General features: G+C 43.3%; 1 protein-coding gene across 2 annotated transcripts in view; it reads right to left on the reverse strand.

Annotated features, from left to right (window-relative positions):
• LOC130170725 (cadherin-2-like) overlaps positions 1 to 19,408 on the reverse strand; it is a 72,659-nt gene that overhangs the window by 9,555 nt on the left and 43,696 nt on the right. For both annotated transcript variants that reach the window (XM_056378310.1, XM_056378311.1), the window contains exons 6-14: positions 16,953 to 17,097; positions 16,657 to 16,829; positions 15,726 to 15,863; positions 15,016 to 15,201; positions 13,739 to 13,992; positions 10,352 to 10,494; positions 5,834 to 6,067; positions 4,703 to 4,936; positions 1,090 to 1,229 (exon numbers count right to left, since the gene is read on the reverse strand). In XM_056378310.1, coding sequence (XP_056234285.1) covers positions 1,090 to 1,229; positions 4,703 to 4,936; positions 5,834 to 6,067; positions 10,352 to 10,494; positions 13,739 to 13,992; positions 15,016 to 15,201; positions 15,726 to 15,863; positions 16,657 to 16,829; positions 16,953 to 17,097 — 1,647 coding nt within the window. The remainder of the gene's footprint in view (positions 1 to 1,089; positions 1,230 to 4,702; positions 4,937 to 5,833; positions 6,068 to 10,351; positions 10,495 to 13,738; positions 13,993 to 15,015; positions 15,202 to 15,725; positions 15,864 to 16,656; positions 16,830 to 16,952; positions 17,098 to 19,408) is intronic.

The following is a 19,408-nucleotide window of genomic DNA, read 5'->3' on the forward strand; positions in this document are numbered from 1 at the left end:
AAAGCCTCATAATCAACACCCAGCTGGACCCTGAGTTGGCTGATGTTCTGTCTGTCCCTGCACCGGTGGTCCCAGCCAACATTTATCTGTTTCTGAGTCTAGTCCTAGCCATCAGGCCATCCGCCTGAGGTCTCCTGCTCTCTGGTTTCTCCAGCCCTGAGGTTGTTTGCCTCTGACCTCCAGCTCTATTCTTCAGCTCCCTTTCCACCTCTAAACATATTCAACTCTAAGTGGATGTACTGAGTGGAAGTAAAGGAAACATAAGCTCCATTATCATTTCAAGGCCACATTCAACTGATAACTTTACTTTGATGTTGTGTTGATTATACTGGTGTGTTGTATCATAACAGAAGCATAAATTAATTAATAGAAATGTCTAACTACCAAACTATAGAAGCCGAGCAGGAGACGGTCAAAGTCTTTGTTAGTGTTGGGCTGTGGCTATTTCCTGGAGCAGCACAGACCAGTACAGATCTGGCTAAAACACAAGATTGTATTTATGTGCTAATGGTGAAACAGTGCCATATGTCGTGGCAGGCGTCTGGTAGGTGTGTGCATGTTGTACATGTACAGTATAACTCCCCTCCTCTCACAGCCAGTGATCTGCTGCTGTATAAATTAAAGCACACTCTCAGTCTGGCTGTCTGGGTGAACGAGGGTTAAACTTCCTCCCAGCAGAAGTGCGGAGCAGCTTATGTGCTTCAGCAGAGGAGCAGTGTGGAGGGACACAGGAAATTGTTCTCCAACAGAAAGCAATTAATCCTGTTTCGAGGTCCTCTTTTGTGGTACACTTAATCTTTGCTGGAGGACAGATGATTGAAAGCTGCAGAGGAGCAGGGTGTGTGTCTGTCTGCCAACAGTGTGTCTTCTATGGTTTGTTCCTGAGACTGTGTGTGTGTTTGAATGTGACTGTGGGAGTGTGTGTGAGGGCAAGGAGGGGGAGGAATATCCAGTGCTGATGAACATGGGTGTAGAAGGTAAACATAGAGTTAACCTGTAGTCAGCTTAGCCTATTAGAAATAACACACTGAAGACATAACACATATAGAGACATATAGACATAGACAGCATGTGTGTGTACGTGTGTACCTGGTCCTCCTCTCCACCTCCCTCCTCGTCGTATTTGAGGATGTTGTCCCGGACGTCGTCCTCTGGGTCGATGAGGAGCTGCTTGGCCTGACGCTCCTTGTCCCTCCTCTTCATCCACATGACGAAGAGCAGCACCAGCACTGCAGGAGAGAAGTCACTGTTTAGCATGAGGGACAGACCAGGTCTCCACTCAACATCATTCAATGTCCTGGGGGTTTCTGAGCCACCTACTGACTCTGTGAAGGCGGAAACCCGAAAGGCTTCCATCACTGTAAAGAGGGAACACTCCTCTGTTCTTGGAGCAGTGACAGTAGAAAGTGGAGCCACAGAACAGCCAATGGAACCATCTGCTTCAGCCTGGTTCTTCCTCTGAGGAGCCTGAATGTCCTTGGCAGATATCCTGCATTCAGTCTTTTGATATGTGTGAAAGTTCTGTGTGAAAGTTTGTTGTAAAAGTGACATTTAAAAAGCTCAAAATAAGTTCAGCAAGTCCTCTGGGTACCATGGCAACGCACAGCTGATTTCATGACAGTGAAGTCATTAGTATTCCTGCAGCCAAAGCTAAACGTAGCCTGACAGTGGTGCTAGAAGGAAGCTCTGCATATAAAGGTCACTGTGGACAGTGATCTGCTCTGAGATCATATGAAAGTTTTTCAGAGGTGAACAGTTACTAACAGGAAATCTAATGGTGCTGAGGTAACAGGTACACTGCAGACAATGTGCTCTCCATAGACCCCGTCAACATGACTACTGAATCACTACTTAATTTCTGTGTCCTTACTTCTCCTCTCATGAAACATGTTGTGATGTTGTCTGCCAGTGAACACATCTGATTTGTTGGTAGATATTTATCAGTGTAGTAACAGCTGACTGTTTCTAATGCTGGCTCTTACATTGTAAAAATCAACCTAATGTCTTTTGTAAAGGAGGTTTCTAACTTGTTAGCTACAGGTGGGTCAGGTTAACCAAGTTAACTCTAACATGCATCAGTCTGGGGTTTCAGAAGAACAACTGCAGGGACCGAGTGATGATTAAAGAGATTGTGAGTTTTCTCTGCTGCTGAAGATGTTTTTTTGTCAGGAGCGGCTGGTGATGACTGTCTCTTACCAAGAGCTTCAGTCATCTTTGTGTTTATAAGACACGATGTTATAGTACATCCTCTAAGCAGCTACTTCTACAGTGAGTCGCTGTTGGTCACTTGGCTAGCTGGTTAGCATGCGAACTTCAGTAGAAGAGTTAACAGTGGTGTTTGTCTCCACCTCTGGAGACAGCTGTTGGTGAGTAAAGGAATTAAGTTTGATGCTCATCTCACAACGTTTCTCCTTGACTGGTAAGTAAACATCTGCTAGTGCTAATGTTAGCTATGTAGCAATAGAAAAACTTACAAATGGATCCTTGTAAAAAAAACCTTATAGGTAAACTAATTTAACTTTTTAACTTGAACTACTGGGTATTTTTTTCATTTGAAATAAGAATAGAAAATAACATGTCTGAACTGCTCCCAGCTCACGTCCACACTGGCACTGCTTTGTTTTATATCTCTACACTCGATTTCTACTGTATCTGTGTTCTTCACTCAGATGTTAACTACCAGCCTGGAGACCTGCTTCATTGTTATTAATAAGCCAGTGTGATCTCCTTACATCCCTGGTGATGGTCAGTTCAATACAACAAATCCTTTCATGTGGGATTGGAGTGTTTTAAGGAAACACTGCTTATTTTGACACAACTGGCAGGTTTTAAAAGTCTGTGCTCTTCATCATATTAATCTGTGAGGATTTATGAGACAGTGAACTCAGGGAGGGAGAGTAAACCCACACTGCTGCAACCGCACGGGCCAAAACACATTAGGACGCTGAGTGAAGCTCTGAGTGAGGACGATTTCAACCCTGGAGAGGTGATTTGAGAAACGGCTTATCACCATTAGTCAGGTTCTTCAGTGGAAGCAGCAGGGAGGTTGTCAGCTGGCAGCTTAGAGCGTCTCAGCCACACAACACATCCAGTTTAACACAACGAGACGCTGCCTGAGCCCAGCTCCACCACAGGTCTCCCTCCATCAGCTGCTCAGGGACTGAAGTCTACATGTGAACTGGTGCAGAACTACGAGGCTGCTGCCTCTCTGCTTTTCCTTTCTCCTCGTTTCTTTCTGTACTCTTCACAAAACAAACCTTCTCTCCAACTTTGCAAAGCTCCTAATGGTGTTGCCATAGCAACGGTCAAAGATTTGAACTGAAAATTCACCAAACATCACTCATTAAAGAAAAATACAGCTTTGCAGCTTGATGTAAGATGTAAGAGGAATCTGTCAAACCCTGCCTCACTCATAATGTTCATTATAATGTAGTAATGAAATACATTATAAAATGAACTGTGACAGCCAGTCTCCTGCAGCCTGAAGAGCTCTGTGTGTTAAAGGTCCAGCTTTATTCCAACTGTCTGATCAAACATTGTGATTTGATGTAAGAAGCTTCCAGCAGGTGAAACTCTGTATGAGTCAGTTCCAGATCCAGATCACTCTCCCTTACTTTAAAAGTGTGATGCAAAAATTGTGTGCAGCAGCAGGGCTGGGGCAGTAGGTATTTTGTACAAGTACTTGAACACTCATCCTTTGCTATTCAAAGTCTTGTTCTTTGTAATGTCTGATAGAGTAAATCCGAGTCCACATCATCTCTTACTAAGTGAGAGCTGAGCTCCTCGTCTGTCCACTCACCTGCAGTGTTCAGAAGAGCTGAGCTCTGTCACCAAGTGCTGCTTTTTAACAAGCAGATAATTCATAACAAACTGCAACCAGCTAGGGACAAGAGCTGGGATCTGTGCCTGGGCAGACCTGGACCTGACACGTGGTTGGTGCTCACTGCTGACTGCAGCTGCAACAGGAACACTGTCAGTACTCCTGAACTGAAGCCAGAATAAATGATAATGTTTATTTGGTACAAAACCAGCAAAAATCACATCATCGTCATTTTTATACTTTTTCAGTGAAAATAAAATGAAAACATTTGTCATAAATATCAAGGTATTTTTGTTCACATTGTGCAGCCATAGTCCAGGCCAAACAGAGTGTCATCCCGCAAGTGTGGTGTGTAAAGTTACCTATGATTTCTGTTTTTACCATTGTTGCCACAGTCTGTGATCTCAGATTTTATTGTGGTGAGAACATTTCTATCAAAACTGATCAAGCTGATGGGCTGAGCTGTAGGAAAACAACACAAGTGATAAAAAACAGTTTATCTTTGAAACTGGACTTTAACATACACCTCTCCTACACAGCAGATCACCTACAGTATGAGGTAACATAGATCCAACCTATGATGTCTTAAATGGTGCAACTTCCCTGACAAAACTGCTCAAAGCTTGACACACAGAGAACCTCGGTCCCTGGGGCCCCTGTGGTCTTGGGCCTCAGGGTAGGTGCCCAGTTTTAGTTATTGTCTCAGCACAAAATATTAAACACTGTTTCATTTCTTCACACTTTTATATTTATATTTTATATTATTTATATTCATTTATATATTTATATTTTCTACTGTTGAGAAATGATATTCTGTAGCTGTGTATTTTTCTGCTAAGTGCTACAGCAACATGTGTGTGTGTTGATGTGTGGGAGGTTCACCTAACAGTATGATGATACAGATCAGGATAGCGATGATGGCTCCGGTGCCCAGTCCAGCAGCGATGATTCGCTCCATGTCCACACAGTCTCCATGGTGATCACACTGGCAGACCTTGACCCTCAGGTAGGAGGTGTTGGACATCGGCAAGTTTCCAGAGTCTGTGATCATGACTGGAACCTCGTAGATGCCACTGGCCAGGGAGCTGATTCGCAGTCGAAGCTGGGCGTACTCCCCTGCAGGACGACAGGATGAAGATGGACGGACAGAGAGATGGAGCAGTTAATAGATAGACAGAGAGGCTTCATGCTCCTCCACTCAGGTACACTGGGGTATGTACGGGACTGCTCCAGTCTGCTAACGGTGGTCACTGGGGCAGCTGGGGGCTTTTTGACGGAGAGGAGAGTTCTGCATATTTTCCGCTACACACATATTTTTAAAACCTTACACTAAAGCCAAATCCACAAAAATCTAGTAACTTCCCAAACTACTGAAGTGAAAAGGCAAATTAATTGTCTAAACAGCTCCTGCTACAAAATACCAGTGGAAACAGATCATCATGAGCTGGGTACAAGTGTCGCAGTTCATGCGTGACGGTATAATGGAGCATGAGACTGGAGGAACTGGAAAACACTGCTGGGTACAAGGAAATCTGGACTACCTTTCTTATCCTGCGGGCACTGTGACCTGACCCAACGAGCGTCAGAAAATGGATGGATTTTTTCAAAACTGTATTAGCATAATTTTTACAGAGCTGACACCACAGACCTGTTTAATACTGTGAACAAGGCTTGTCAATATATTAGACTTGTTTTGCTTTAAGTTTCATGTCAAACGTTTGGAGAGTCAGGTCTCCTTGAAGTCACGTCCACTTCAAACCTCATGTGGCTCATTGTTGTGACTTAAATGTGAAATCTCCAGGGTCGAGTGTGTTTAAGATGGTTTACTGGAGCTTCAGTTACAGAAGATCAGGAAAGGTTTTTGGACTCTCAGTGAAAGACTAAATTCAACTGTAGCTGGTCGTCACCTCATGATACAGAACGACTATATAAAGAACATGGTTTTTATCTTGGGTCGATTCTCCTCTTAAAGCAGGAACAGGAAGTCATAGAGAGACATGTTCCCACACTGACCGTTGATGCGACTGAGTGTCCAGTTGCGGCGTATATCTGATGGACGGTTGGCCAGCTCGAAGGCGAAGGGTCCAGCATTGGGGTTCAGGTCTGGGTCACTGGCTGTAATGTTGATGGCGTTGGGATCTGGCCTCTCACACATTTCTACCTCAGGGGGGAACACGTGAGGAGCGTTGTCATTAATGTCCAGCAAATACATCTGAAGGGTTCCTGTCCCACTGGCAGGTGGGATACCTGCACGCAGAGTGAAAAAAAGTATTTTATTTCATTTATTAATTACTGAACAAACAATGCACACCACATCTGTAGGCCCAGTATGGTACAATCTTTGAGGGAACGATGTTCATGGCAGAAACTGTTTTCCTCATAAACCTGGAGAGGAAATGAGAGTACAGATTTAAACCCTGGTAAGAGCTGCTCATTACACCCACAATAAACCTCATAATAAAATCTGTCTGTGGGTTTCACTAGAGAAATTGGTCTGAGGGTGATTAAAACCAAAAAGGCTGATTCCCTTGGGTTCTGGGCTGATTACTGTAATGTTACCGGCGACAAGCAAATCAGATCATTAGACATCATGTGTACAAAGTTTGTATTTTGGCCTGGAAAAGGAAAACAGGCTGGAGCACAATGACGTCTGTTTATTTAGTGGCAATCTGTCCATAAGATGTGACTGTGTCTGATGACAAACAGACATGTTGGTCTGATGGAAACACCAGAGGAAGGTTCAGACCAACAGGATTCATCCCCCTGGTGGAAAATCTGGCCTACAGACAGTGACCTCACAATGATGTCACATTAGAGGCCACCAACATCAGTGGAGGATCAGCCTTTTCCTATAAAACCAACGTTGAGTGTCTCCTACTAACAGGTTCTGTGTGTGTATCACAGCCTGATGTCTCTCACTCCTCTGAGCTCCACTGTTTCCAAACACTATTAAAGCACATCAGTGAGTCTCACTGTGTCACATGTTCCTTCATCACCATGAACACACACCGCACATACGTTCTGCTGCCCCAAATACTCACTAGAGCACCTAATGTGGATTAATCCGCAGCTGGAAATAGTCCCCAACAAATGCTCTATTTCCTCCTGTTTGAGTAACAAATAAGTAGTAGTAGTAGTAAAAATTAAACTATGTATTTCCAATGAAGTTTTTTCAGGGAGTACTGAAATATAAACACACTGTTGGTTTTTTAATGGTTTTTTTTGACAGTAAAAAAAAAAAAAGGATCAATGACTTTATCCTTTCAGTGAATGTCAGGTTTCGTATAGTGACATCTCACAAAGCTCCTTCTAAATGGTAGATGTTTGGATGCATGTTGCTAAGTGCTGCTGCAGAGCATGAGCACTTTATTCCTCACAGGGACGAGTCCACTGCATCAGTTAATTGAGAATGATATGGGTCCTCTGCTAATCTCCATGGACACAGTGTAAACTCCAGTGAGCTCAGTAACAGTAGGTCGCTGTTGCACATATGGTGACAGCAGAGAAACTGCAGACATGTAACCTTGTGCACAGCCTGTGTTTGCTCTTTGTGTGAGTGTGGTCAGTATCAGTGAGGATGGGCTAACAGTCAGTTAGCAGGAGGCTAAGAGGACAGTGATGCCTCTGTACAGAGAGAGAATGATGGAGCTGCTGCTGAATGAACATTCCTCTTCTACTATTTTCCACTTCGAACAGAGAATCCTTTTCTGTGGCTGTGAGCAGAGCTGTGATCACAGGGGGAGACTCTATGAATCATGCTGAATGAACAGGAAACCATCTCCATTAGAAGTCAGTAGGACTACTGTGTCCTATAAACCCCTGATCAGGACATTTGATTGCAGGAATACAGAGTTTACAGTACAAGTCTGTACAATCTGTTGTTTACATTACAGGAAGTCCTCCTCTTTCCATCATGTGGAATAAGAGAATGACTTCAGGTCAAACTCATGACATGTTCCTCCACCACCAGACACAAAAGAGCCAAACCTCCTCCTTCCATCAGAGGTCACAGTGTTGCTCTGATGTCCTACTGTTCACTACAACACTGCTGATCAGACTTTTTTTTTAAAAAAACTTCACTCTAGCTTTACCTGGAGGAAACAACAGACCTAAACACACACTGGGTGATAGAGACAATTCTATTAATATTTATGTTATAATTAATATTAATATTGTTATTGACATGTTTTTCTTTGATAATTTAATTCCATTGAATGATTGTAATTGTGCTTTGGCAACACATTGAAAAAGTCATGCCAATAAATCCTGTTGAATTGCATTGAATTGAAAATAAATTATTCAATTTTTTGCTGGGGACCCTCAGGAACCCCCTCAAGGACCCCAGATCCCACTTTGAGAACCAGTGCTCTATAGAACTGGATTAAAGATATCAGATTTGTTTGGATTATATCTAACTCCACCCACAATCACAGAAGTTTGTTCCTTATTTCAGTCAAAACTCACACTGGTGTCATTTTCAAACTTGTACTTGTATTATTTTTATTGTATCATATTGTATATTTATTTGTATAATTGCATTTTTTATTACAAAAGGGAATAAGATGTTCAGTGGCGTTTAGAGTGATGATTAGAAATGCTCTTCAAGCCTCTGAGTGGGCGGGGCCTGGGTATGTCTTTATCTTTTTGATTGACAGCTAAGTTGTTAGAGACACTGTAAGCAAACTGTAGTTCCGCATTTATTTCTAAGTGTTACTGAACAGTAAGAAGACACCATTCCCAATCTAAAATGATTGATGTTGAGATTAACAGTTAAGTATTTAAAGTCTAAAGATAGATGTCCATGTGTTGTTATAATTATGAAGCAGGTCTAGATTCTATATTAATACTGTGAAAGTATCAAAGTACTCAGTCCACAGAGAAATGCACACAGCCTGAATTCAGAAACTGCTCCAGAGAGAAGCCTACGAAAGGAGATGTAAAACTACACTGAGATGGTCTTTGTTTTTCAAAACCACAAATATATCTTTTTATGGATCAACACTTCAAATATAACATAGGAAAAGAGGAAAATATGGAGCTTTTAAACTGTTCACTGTGCAGCAGCTGACTAGTTAATGAGCCATCAGGCTGCATTCAGAGTCTCATCTCTGTGGTGGATGTTTGGTCACTCATTCAGAGGAAGAGGATGAACAGAGAGCAATGTGAGCTGGAATGCTCATGTGGATAGTGATTCTCTCTGAATGTGAGGCTGCTGTCAAACTCTGTCACCATCAGATAATTATAGAGTGCTGACAGCTACTGCATGTAGCCACAGAACCAACAGGGACAGAGGAAGTCTATAAACTGTAGCTGAAAGAAACAAATTGATTTGGTTTCTGGACCTTTCAGGATCTCTACAGTATCACATCCTCTCTGTGGTGACAGTGAGCTGGGACCACCAAGACCTTCAGCACAGCTCTGTGATGTGATAGTTGTGTTGTTGTGTTGCTGCTGTGCTCTGTGCTGCATTGTTTGATGTCTGTCTGTAACTGTACTGTCATGTTGATGCCAGCTGTCATGTTGGAGGAGGTTGCTCTCGGCTGCAGTCATGGTCGACAGGTTGGAGAGTCTAGTATCGCCGCTAACACTCAGCTAACGTGGAGCCACATAAATAAAAGAGGTTGCTGTCAATATTATAGATGCTGTTACATGGAGCAATATTGCTAGTTTAAACAACCCCCTCCTAAGAAAATCAAGTGTTCGATCTTGTCTTGTCACCTTGTGGGGTTGGGGGGCGGGGGCTTAATAAACCTGAAACCTTGTCAGTACAGAGGGGGAGAGTTAGCATTAGCACAACCACTAACACTGTGTCAGCCACTGCCAGTTCCAAGCTAACATACAACATAAACAAATAAAAGATGCTAACTACGCTAACCGTTCTGATAGGTCTGCTAGTCTCTAGTTCTGGTCTCAGACTCCTCATCTGAGTCTGGGTCTGACTGAGGCTCAAACATGTGGCTGAGTCTCTCTGATGTTTAATCCTCTAACCATCTTGATACTCTGCTCTTTCACCTGCTCACCTGGAGCAAGCAGGTGGTGGGCGGGGCACAAGGCCTGATCCAGATTTCTCAATCAGGAAGTAAGAGGAGATGATTTAAATATGAATCATAGCAGAGAATTTTACAGAGTTTAAAACATGACTGGAGGAACTTTAACTACATTTCCCAGAGTTCCAGTAGAGCAGCCATTTTCACAGTCATGTTTTCAGTAGTGAGCTATAGTAGATAAATGTTATGATGCTGTGTTTTATTCTCTCGATCTTCTCTAATGAATTGGTTAGAAAACTGGGGTGTAAAAATGTGTTGAATATATTCTATAGCAGTGTGTTAGCTCATAGCCTCACAAGCTTTTGTTCCCAAACAATGCAGCCAAACTGCAGACTCTGGACTGAGACACTAACTCCACACTACCAGCACGACTGCAGTTATTGAGAGAGCAGTGAGCTGTGTGTGTGTGTGTGTGTGTGTGTGTGTGTGTGTGTGTGTGTGTGGCAGGGGGGCGGGGTCACTGCAGAACACCAGCTGGTCTCACCGTTATCAGAGGCCATGAAGGTGACGTTGTACAGGTTGTTCTTGACGTAGGGAGACTCTCGGTCGAGGATGGCAATGGTCGAAATCCGGCCGTTAACTGGGTCAATCTCCAGCCAGTTGGCAGGGTCATACATCTTGGAGTACCTGGATTGTGAGTGAGAGAGAGAGGCAGCGTGAGAGAATGGCACAGAGAGGCTTCTTCATCTACTGCCTGGATCCAGGCCAAGCTGCTGGAGGGGGGTGATGTATGGAGGCTGCGGCAGTCTCATTCATTTACTCCTGCTGGAAATGACTCTGCCTCTAACAGACTTCTACATTATATCAGAACATGTGTTTATTTGTGAAAATACTTGATCTTGAATCGTAAACAACAGCACGAAGCTTGGGGATTTATCTCAACAGGATTTACATCAGTACAAATAGTCACATTTCAGACAACACTGAAGAAACAGGCGACATGAAGCAGCCATGAGCAGGTGATATATTCTGTCTGTTGTTAATTGGTGAGATAAAGAATAAGTGTACAGGCAGCAGCTACTGCGCAACACAAAGCAACAGAAAAGAAAAATCAGACACCAAAACGCTCTCCCCGGCCCGCTCCACAGCACACAATACACTCTCTTTATCTGTGTCAGCATGTGTGCACTCGCATGTTTTTGTGAACAAAGTGTGCGTCCACTATTGGCTGTTGCTAGGCTACAGAGATTTCAGCACTACATTTAGAAACAAATAGTGGGATGCAAAAGAAAGAAGGCTGGGGACAGAAAGCAGCAGTCCTACAGGCTCTGCTGGTCGTTGAGCTGCTAGCTCAGAGCTGCTGGAGCTGGAGACACAGACTCCACACAAATCATCCAGCTTTTATCTGAGAGCGAGGCTGCAAAGAACAGCATGCAGCAAAGGCAAACATTCACCCCACAGCCCAAATGAAATTATATAATATAATCATCAAATACAGTCAGTGAAGCCTCTGGACCTGGACAGCTCCACATCATCAAGGTGTTTATCAAAGTATCATCAAACACCAAAGTAAATCTACTACACAATGAACACAGACAAAGAAAATCCATCTTTTTACACCTAGACTGGCCCCCAGTCCAGAGGGAGGTGGTGATGCACCTGAATGCACCTGCAGGGATAGTATACTATGATCTGTGATTGTCATTATTTTCAGTTTAAAAACATTTATTAAAGATATAAAAGTTTCACACATATAAAATGTAAGAACACAACATGCACATTCCTCAGTGTATGATACAGGCTGTTAGACATCTATATTAAACTTCATGTTCGTCCATCTTCGTCCATTCATCCATTATATGATACATATAGAATAGAGATGGGATATGTGAATATCAGTCTTGGCGATCACCTCTACCTCTTGCACTCAATTATGGGCCCCATATCTTCCAGAGTACATCTAGACTGTAGATAAACTGCTCATAAGAGGCCATCTTAACCAGCTTGTCTCTCCATTCATTAACACTGACTCACTCTTTTGATTTCCAATACTTTAACACTATTCTGCTACCTGTTATTAAGGCTGGTTTCACCCAGGAACACTGGCAAAATACCCAACATGCATCATGCTGGATTCACAATGAGACTTGTGTCTAGTATATTCATAGTGAGTAAACTATGTCTAACCAGAAGTCATGAACCATTTCACATTCATATAGCAGATGAGACAGTGTGACCCTGTTTCTGTTGCATCTCCAACATCTATCATCCTTCCAAAGCCCAAACTGGACAGTTTTGATGGAGTCTAATAATTTCTATTCAGTATTTTAGTATAAAAGATAAGGCATGGCTCCATGGACACCAGTTCTGCTCATCCTCCTTGGACATGGTTGCTCCTCTCAAAACTCAGGTCCACTGCCAGAATCTACCCATGGATAAATGATGGGATTAGTATCCACAAATAACATGTAGAGAGGCTGAGGACTCTGCTCAAACAGCTGCTACCTTCATACGACTGTGAAGAAGACTTAAAGGGGACCAGTTTCTCACAGCTAATCTCTCCTGTTTTCTACCATCCATCAGCCTGTAACCTCTCCTCCACCTCCTGCTAATGCTGCTTCTGCATCTCAGGGCAAATATCAGTCCTCCTCCTCCCTCTACAGTGGACCTGCCCTGCCCCTTCCTCACAAGCTTTTAAAGAGTTCATGGTCAGGACATGAAATGAGTTTAAGGATGCAAAAGGCCACTCATTACTCCTCCCGCCATCACACTATCACATGGACAGGAAACAGAGACAACAGACCAGCTGTTAGCTCGTCACAGATACGTACTTCCAGATCATGGGTCAGTCCAGAGGATCCACTGAATGGACATAAGGCAAACTCAAAGCCCTGCACACTCATCCATTCACTCACACATTCATGCTATACTTTGTATTAAGGTGTCAGTTAATGGGTAAGGACTTTATAAAAGAAGCTTATTAATATTATTATGTGTTAGAAATATTATATACGTGTTAATAAAAGCATCGTACACAAATGTCATTCAAATGACATTCATTATCAGAAACTCGTTAACAGTATATAGACTGATTAAGAAAAGCCTAAAGAGTCTCTTATTTTGTATATGACAGCATTACAAACACATTTGTTCAGTTTAAAAAACGTATGTCGTTAAACCTTTACTAAGACTTTTTTGTTGCTTTTTTAAGATTAATTCATACTTTATTATGTATTTATTAACAGTTACTTTGCTTTTTGCAGCTACTGGATATAAAATAAGAACAATGTCTTCTTCAGGTTAATAAATCTTTTACGGGCCAAAGTCTCACCAATGAAAATGAGGGTGTCACCATTGCTGGGTAGTTGCTGGGATACAGCCCCTGTAGATCTGACTAGGAAACCCTGCATACTCAGTGAGTGCCACATGTTGTCAGTTTATTTCTTTCTTCCTTTTTCCTCAGTGGATAGTGCATGATGAACAGAGTGAATGTGGATTATATATGTGAATGTGTTTTAGTTGAGTTGTAAACAGTAATTGAGGATTATATCATGTCATATTGTGGAGATGTTACAGGTGTTGTAGGACACAATCAGTCTGAATTCATCATGTTCAACCATTATATGAATGTTTAACTGATTTTATTTGATCTGTAGATCATGGTAATGGTATCATTTTACTTTGTTTGTTTGATATTTCATTTATGCATCCAGTGAAGGTTTATTGCAGACCACTGGTGGCACCACCCACTCCACCATCAGTGAACTCTGACAGTCACAGAGGTTCAGACACGCACTGTATAAATAGATAAAATATTGTAACCGAGTCCAAGGTTACCTTAAATTCTTAATAATAAGCTGATTCTCTCACTGACAGTTACCTTAGAATTAATTCCAATAAATCAAAGGCTGGTTTCCAGTGAGGGTCTTACCGGACAGTTTGTCTCATGAAGCGGTCTGGGTCCTGGGCAGTGAAGGTGGTGAGCAGAGACCCGGCAGGCAGACCCTCCTCCAGTTTGATGGACTTGGGGTTGGGGCTGAACTCTGGACTCTCGTTGATGTCCAGGATGCGTACGGAGACGGTTGCCGTGGACTGGCGAAGCAGGTGGATGCCTCGGGCCAGCGGGACCTCATTCTCCGCCTCCACTGTCAGCATGAAGGAGCGGGTCAGCTCAAAGTCTACTGGCTGTATAGAGAGAGCGCGAGGGGGGTGGCGGGGTGTGGGGGTTAACATGGTCCATGAAATTCAACAAGTCAAGAACAAACTTTCACACTCAGAGATATTTGCTTCCTGTAGATCCTCACAGAACCTGCCTGAAAACTACCTTTGTTCACTGAACTTATTATTAGTCTGATGACAGTGAAAACTGGAGCGGTGGTTATTGTAGTTGAGCTACACTCTGTTTCACATCTGGTTTGACTTTGGGCCTCTGGATCTGGGTCCTTCTGCGTCTTTCTTCTCCTGGTCCTGGTCTCCTGGTAGTTAGGGATGGGTACCGAAACCTAGTATCAAACAGGCCCTGGGGCTAAACTTTTAAAGAACAGAGTATCGATAAGCTCCAGCGTTATCGGTTCTGCTTTCAGTACTTGAGAAATTAAGACTCTCTCTCTCTCTCTCTCTCTCTCTCCCTGTGTGAGGGGCGCCAGAGCACAGTGCAGCACAGAGACACAAACCCTGCTTTTAGTGTCAATGGCAGAGAGAGCTAAACGTTTTTTAGTGTGGTTCAGACTTTTGCATGTGAGAGCGGAAACATGAGCGATCTCACACAGACGGAATAGTGTACAGTTTACAGTTTTCGACCAACTAGCTTGTAGTTCATCCGTCCTTGTGTCATGTGTGTTCTGTATGCTGCAGCCTGGAGCCACATAGCCATAACCAATAGCCATCTGATTGCTATGGCCACGTTCTTTGTTCATTTGTTAAGCAATGCATGAGAAAATAAGCAATGTTAACTCTGTTCTTCATTTGTTTTGTTTTTTTCTTACAAAAGTACCGCTGAAGTTCCTGATCGGTTAGTGGTCTCAATAAAAGTAGTAGTACCGTTAAATTCTTAACGATACCCGTCCCTACTGGTAATGAAAATAATATGGCAGCAAACAATACTGACTCAGAGCCTGAGGATCACACTGTTAAATGTAAGTATTGTGTTTCAGCTCAGTTCAACCGCTAAATGTACAACTGTTAAAACCAAGGGTCTTAAAATCCCACCTTGACCACGGTTAGCAGGCCCTCATTGGTGGTGGGGTCAGTGGGGATGGAGAAGCGTCCCGTGGGATCTCCAGCGATGATGCGGTACACAGTGCTCCAGGCCGGAGTATGAGGCTGGTCTTTATCTGTCACTGTCAGGTTAGCTACGATCACATTCACCCTGTTCTCATGGACCTCCCCGAAGAACTGCCACAGAGAGAGAGAGACAAACAGCCAGGCGGAGAGTGAGAGAGTGAGACAGAGAGACAGATGGAGAGACATACAGAAAGACAGACAGACAGAGAGTGAGTGAGCCAGACAGAGAGACAATTCGAGAGACAAATAGAGTCAGACAGACAGACAGGCAGACAGACAAACAGTCAAAGAGACAGACAGACAGACGGCATCAGTATGTCAGTGTAATGAACTGAGACCAACATGGACACGATGTCCTCTGTCTCTCAGCAGCTCAGTTCTGCTGTTTCCCAAAATAAAGACCACATTTCCCATAAGCACTGCTCCTCATGTCCAACCTGCTCAGTCAAACTGAGGCATAAACACACTGGATGTTTCACTGGCTCTCTGCTCCTTCACCATCTGCCACTGCCAATAAATGCTCACAGCTTCAGTGCTGCTTCATAGCCATTAGATTCCCCCTTAGAGTGTGTGAGTGCGTATGTGTGTAGCGTGTGTGTGTGTGTGTGTGTGTGTGTGTGTGTGTGTGGACCTACTGTGTCTGTGGTGAATTCAGGGGGGTTGTCGTTGACATCCGTGATCCTGATCACAGTGGTGGCAGTGTTAGACAGGCCATACGTGGGGTTTCCCTCCATGTCAGTTGCCTGGATGATCAGGGTGTACTGGGTGACTTTCTACAGTCAGACAGAAAACAGAGAGGGTCGTCATCATCATCATCATCATCACCATCATCATCATCATCATCATTATCATCACCACCATCATCATCATCATCATCATCATTACAGTTCAAACATGGCAGCACAGGTAATAGTTGATGTAAATGTAATTAAACTGTGTGTCTCAGCAGCATCACAGCTGATGACTCAGTGTTAACAACAGTGTTCAGAGAGAAAATGACTGCAGATGTAATGACATAAATATAATGAGCTTCTTAATTCAAAAGCAGAATAGGATCAGTTCAATGACAGAAACACAGTCGAGTTAAACCTCATTTAGTGTGAAAGACTTTTAATATAGTCAACATATTTTAAATGATAATTTAGATTAATTACAGTTCATTTGACAGTCCCTTCTTGTCTTTGTTTTTAAACCTGTCCCATGCTGAGGTCACATGATGACAGATCTCCATAACAACTAAGTAAACTCTATTTGCAGTCAAAGACCTTGAGATGTGGTTGAAAGCTCATTGTGTTAAACCAGTAATCCTTCAAGGTTCAGTGTGAACAGTGTTGCATGAATGAATACAGAACGACAGAATTATTTAAGATGAAAGAATGTGTTCATTTTCTGAAGCTTCTGCAACAACCTCTAGAGAAGCAGAGGGCAGAACGATCTACTGAGCCGTCTCTGCAGGAAACCCTGCAGGCTGCACTCACAGGCTGAGGAGCAGCTGCTCCATATGGGGTTAGGGATGAGCCTCACACATGTCCACACAAACACACAAATACACACACACACACACACCTCCCGATCCAGGCCCGCTGCCACAGTGATGATGTCACCAGTTTTGTTGTTGATGGTGAACATGTTGGAGGAGGGGCTCTGGGGATTCTGGGAGAGGATCTTATACCGCAGCATCCCATTGGCAGTTTTTGGATCATCTTTGTCCACTGCTGTCACTGTCATCACAAAGGATCCTGGGAACACAGCAAGACAACAGACACGTCAGTGAGGAGGGATTAAATTAGTTTGTTAGACGTATGTGTGTGTGTGTGTGTGTGTGTGTGTGTGTGTGTGTGTGTTTGTGTGTGGGAGTGTACCTGGCTTGGATCCCTCAGGTACAGAGCCGTTGAAGGTAGTGTGTGTGAACTCTGGTCTGTTGTCGTTCTGGTCGATGACGTTGATAACAATGTCGATGGGATTCTCCACCTGATTCCCATTCAGGTCCACAGCGTGGGCTCGCAACTGCACACACACACACACACACACACACACACACACACGGGTTAAGTGTGCAGCTCCAAATATCAGCTTCATGCTAAAATGCTGATGTTTAGCAAGGATTGTTTTCTATTAGCTTGCTGACATTTGCTAATTAGCAATGAACACAGGCTGCTGGTGATGTCACAGTTTTGTAGATATTAAACCTAGATCCAGGATCTGAGCTACTGGAGGAACGGGATGAAAAGTCAGGGTCTGATTGAGGTTACCTCAGCTCAAAGATGAAAACTTAAAATCATCACAACTACTTAATCAACATCACTCTTTACAAAACAAATGATTTCAGTTTTTATGTAACTTGAATAAACATAATGAAACTGAAAATCCAGCAGCAGGCCTCAGAGTATTTATTCAGTATCACATGGTCAGACATGTTGAATAGAGCCACAGGTCTGGACCCTTGATAAGTCATTCCTTTGCAGTAGATGTAGCATCTGTACCGGCTCTCAAAGAGCCAAAGCCCCTCATGAATAAACATGGGGCCAATCTCAGCTCCCAGTTCTGACAACTACATCCAATCACATGCATATTCATCAGACGGCTTTAATGCAAATCAGGCTGCTGCAACTCCAGATTTCCACTCCCCTGTGTGAGTGGTGTGTGTGCATTCCTGCAGATCAAAAGGTTAGACTGTGCTCTCTCAGGTGGATGTGACTGTATTAGATATAGTGAGCAAACAGGCAGAGTCTCTTTAAACACTGACTCCTTCATCTCTGTGCGTGAGACAGGATATATCCAGGAGAGAACGACAGCACAGATGAAAAATAAAAACAGCTGCTGACATGGTGATAGCAGATTCACAGGAGGGAAATCATCTGAGATGTGCTCACTTCCTCAGCACACACTGTGTGAGTGTAACCTGCATTCTACAGTTCAGAGGCATTTGGACAGTTACACATTTGTTCTTCAGGCTCTGAGCTTCAGCACATTTTAAAAGTTTAAAATACAATAATAGATACCACATTAAAATGCAGAGTCAGTTAACGTCAACATAAAACAATGTGGGAGACACACGCTCTTTAACAAAGAACAACTCTGCACAAAAGTTAAAAGGAACTGGACACCTGGGGCCAGTTGCTCAAAACACCTTGAGTTTTCTGCTTAAGTACAACAATTAAGGTTTAATTTCTGTTTAGCTAAAGGAGTTACTTAAGGATGTTGAACAGAATCTCTTAAGAGGTTTCCTTAGTGAAGGAAAAGTAATTCACTGCAGTAAAAAAAGATGCTACAGTGGTAAAATTCTACTGTTTCCATGGCAACCGCTTGTTTGCTGGCATTAGCTTGTGATACGTGTTTGTCACTTCTGGCAAGTTGGTAACATTAGAAGAAGTGAGTAACACAGAATCATTAAGGGTGTTCACCCACTCTTCTTAGGATTTTCAAGCTTCTTCATTTATCAGAGCTACCTTTAGTAGTTTTCTTACTTTGATCCCGCTTTTTTTTTCTTTTACTACTTAGTGTGATTTCTTCTCGTATTACACTGCACAAGCAAGTGCAGCAATGGGTGTTTATACTTTTACAGTCGTGTTTTGCCTCTTGCTATTTTTTGAACTTTTTGATGCAACGTCGGGAGACTCACTCTACCACGGACCCATTATTTACACTCGGGACCAGCTGTTAGCTGTATCCCACACACCCCTTCACTATGCTGGGCGGCCAGAGATCCCTGAGGAGATCCAGAGAAGCGGGAAAAAAACGGTGATGGAACGGTGAAACAAGATGGAAGAGCTTACTGCGCTAACCCGGCTTCAGAGAGAGTTTCGTGAGTGTAGCATCATGTGCTTCACGGAGACGTGGCTGAGTGAACTTTCTCCCGACTCACATGTCACACTGGACGGATTTCAACTGGTACGGGCGGACAGGAAAACCACGGAGTGCGGTAAGAAGAAGAAGGGAGGAGGGGTTGCTGTGTTCGTTAATGAGAGATGGTGCCACCCTGGACACATCAGTGTCAAGGAACAACTCTGCACTAGAGACTTGGAGCTGTTAGCGGTTAGCATGCGGCCGTACTATCTCCCGAGAGAGTTTTCACATGTCATTGCGGTGACTGTGTACACCCCCCCCTCGGCCGTCGGCGCTGCAGCCACAGACCAGATCAATAGTGTTGTCTATCAACTCCTAAACCAGCAACCCCATTCCCTCCTCCTCATCTCTTGAGACTTCAACCACACGTCCCTGTGCTCTGCTCTTCCTACCTTCACCCAGTATGTGGATTGTCACACCAGGGACAATAAAACTTTGGACTTGTTGTATGCTAATATCAGAAATGCATACA

This window comes from Seriola aureovittata, chromosome 6 (genome assembly GCF_021018895.1).
Source record: "Seriola aureovittata isolate HTS-2021-v1 ecotype China chromosome 6, ASM2101889v1, whole genome shotgun sequence".
Taxonomy (NCBI): domain Eukaryota; kingdom Metazoa; phylum Chordata; class Actinopteri; order Carangiformes; family Carangidae; genus Seriola; species Seriola aureovittata.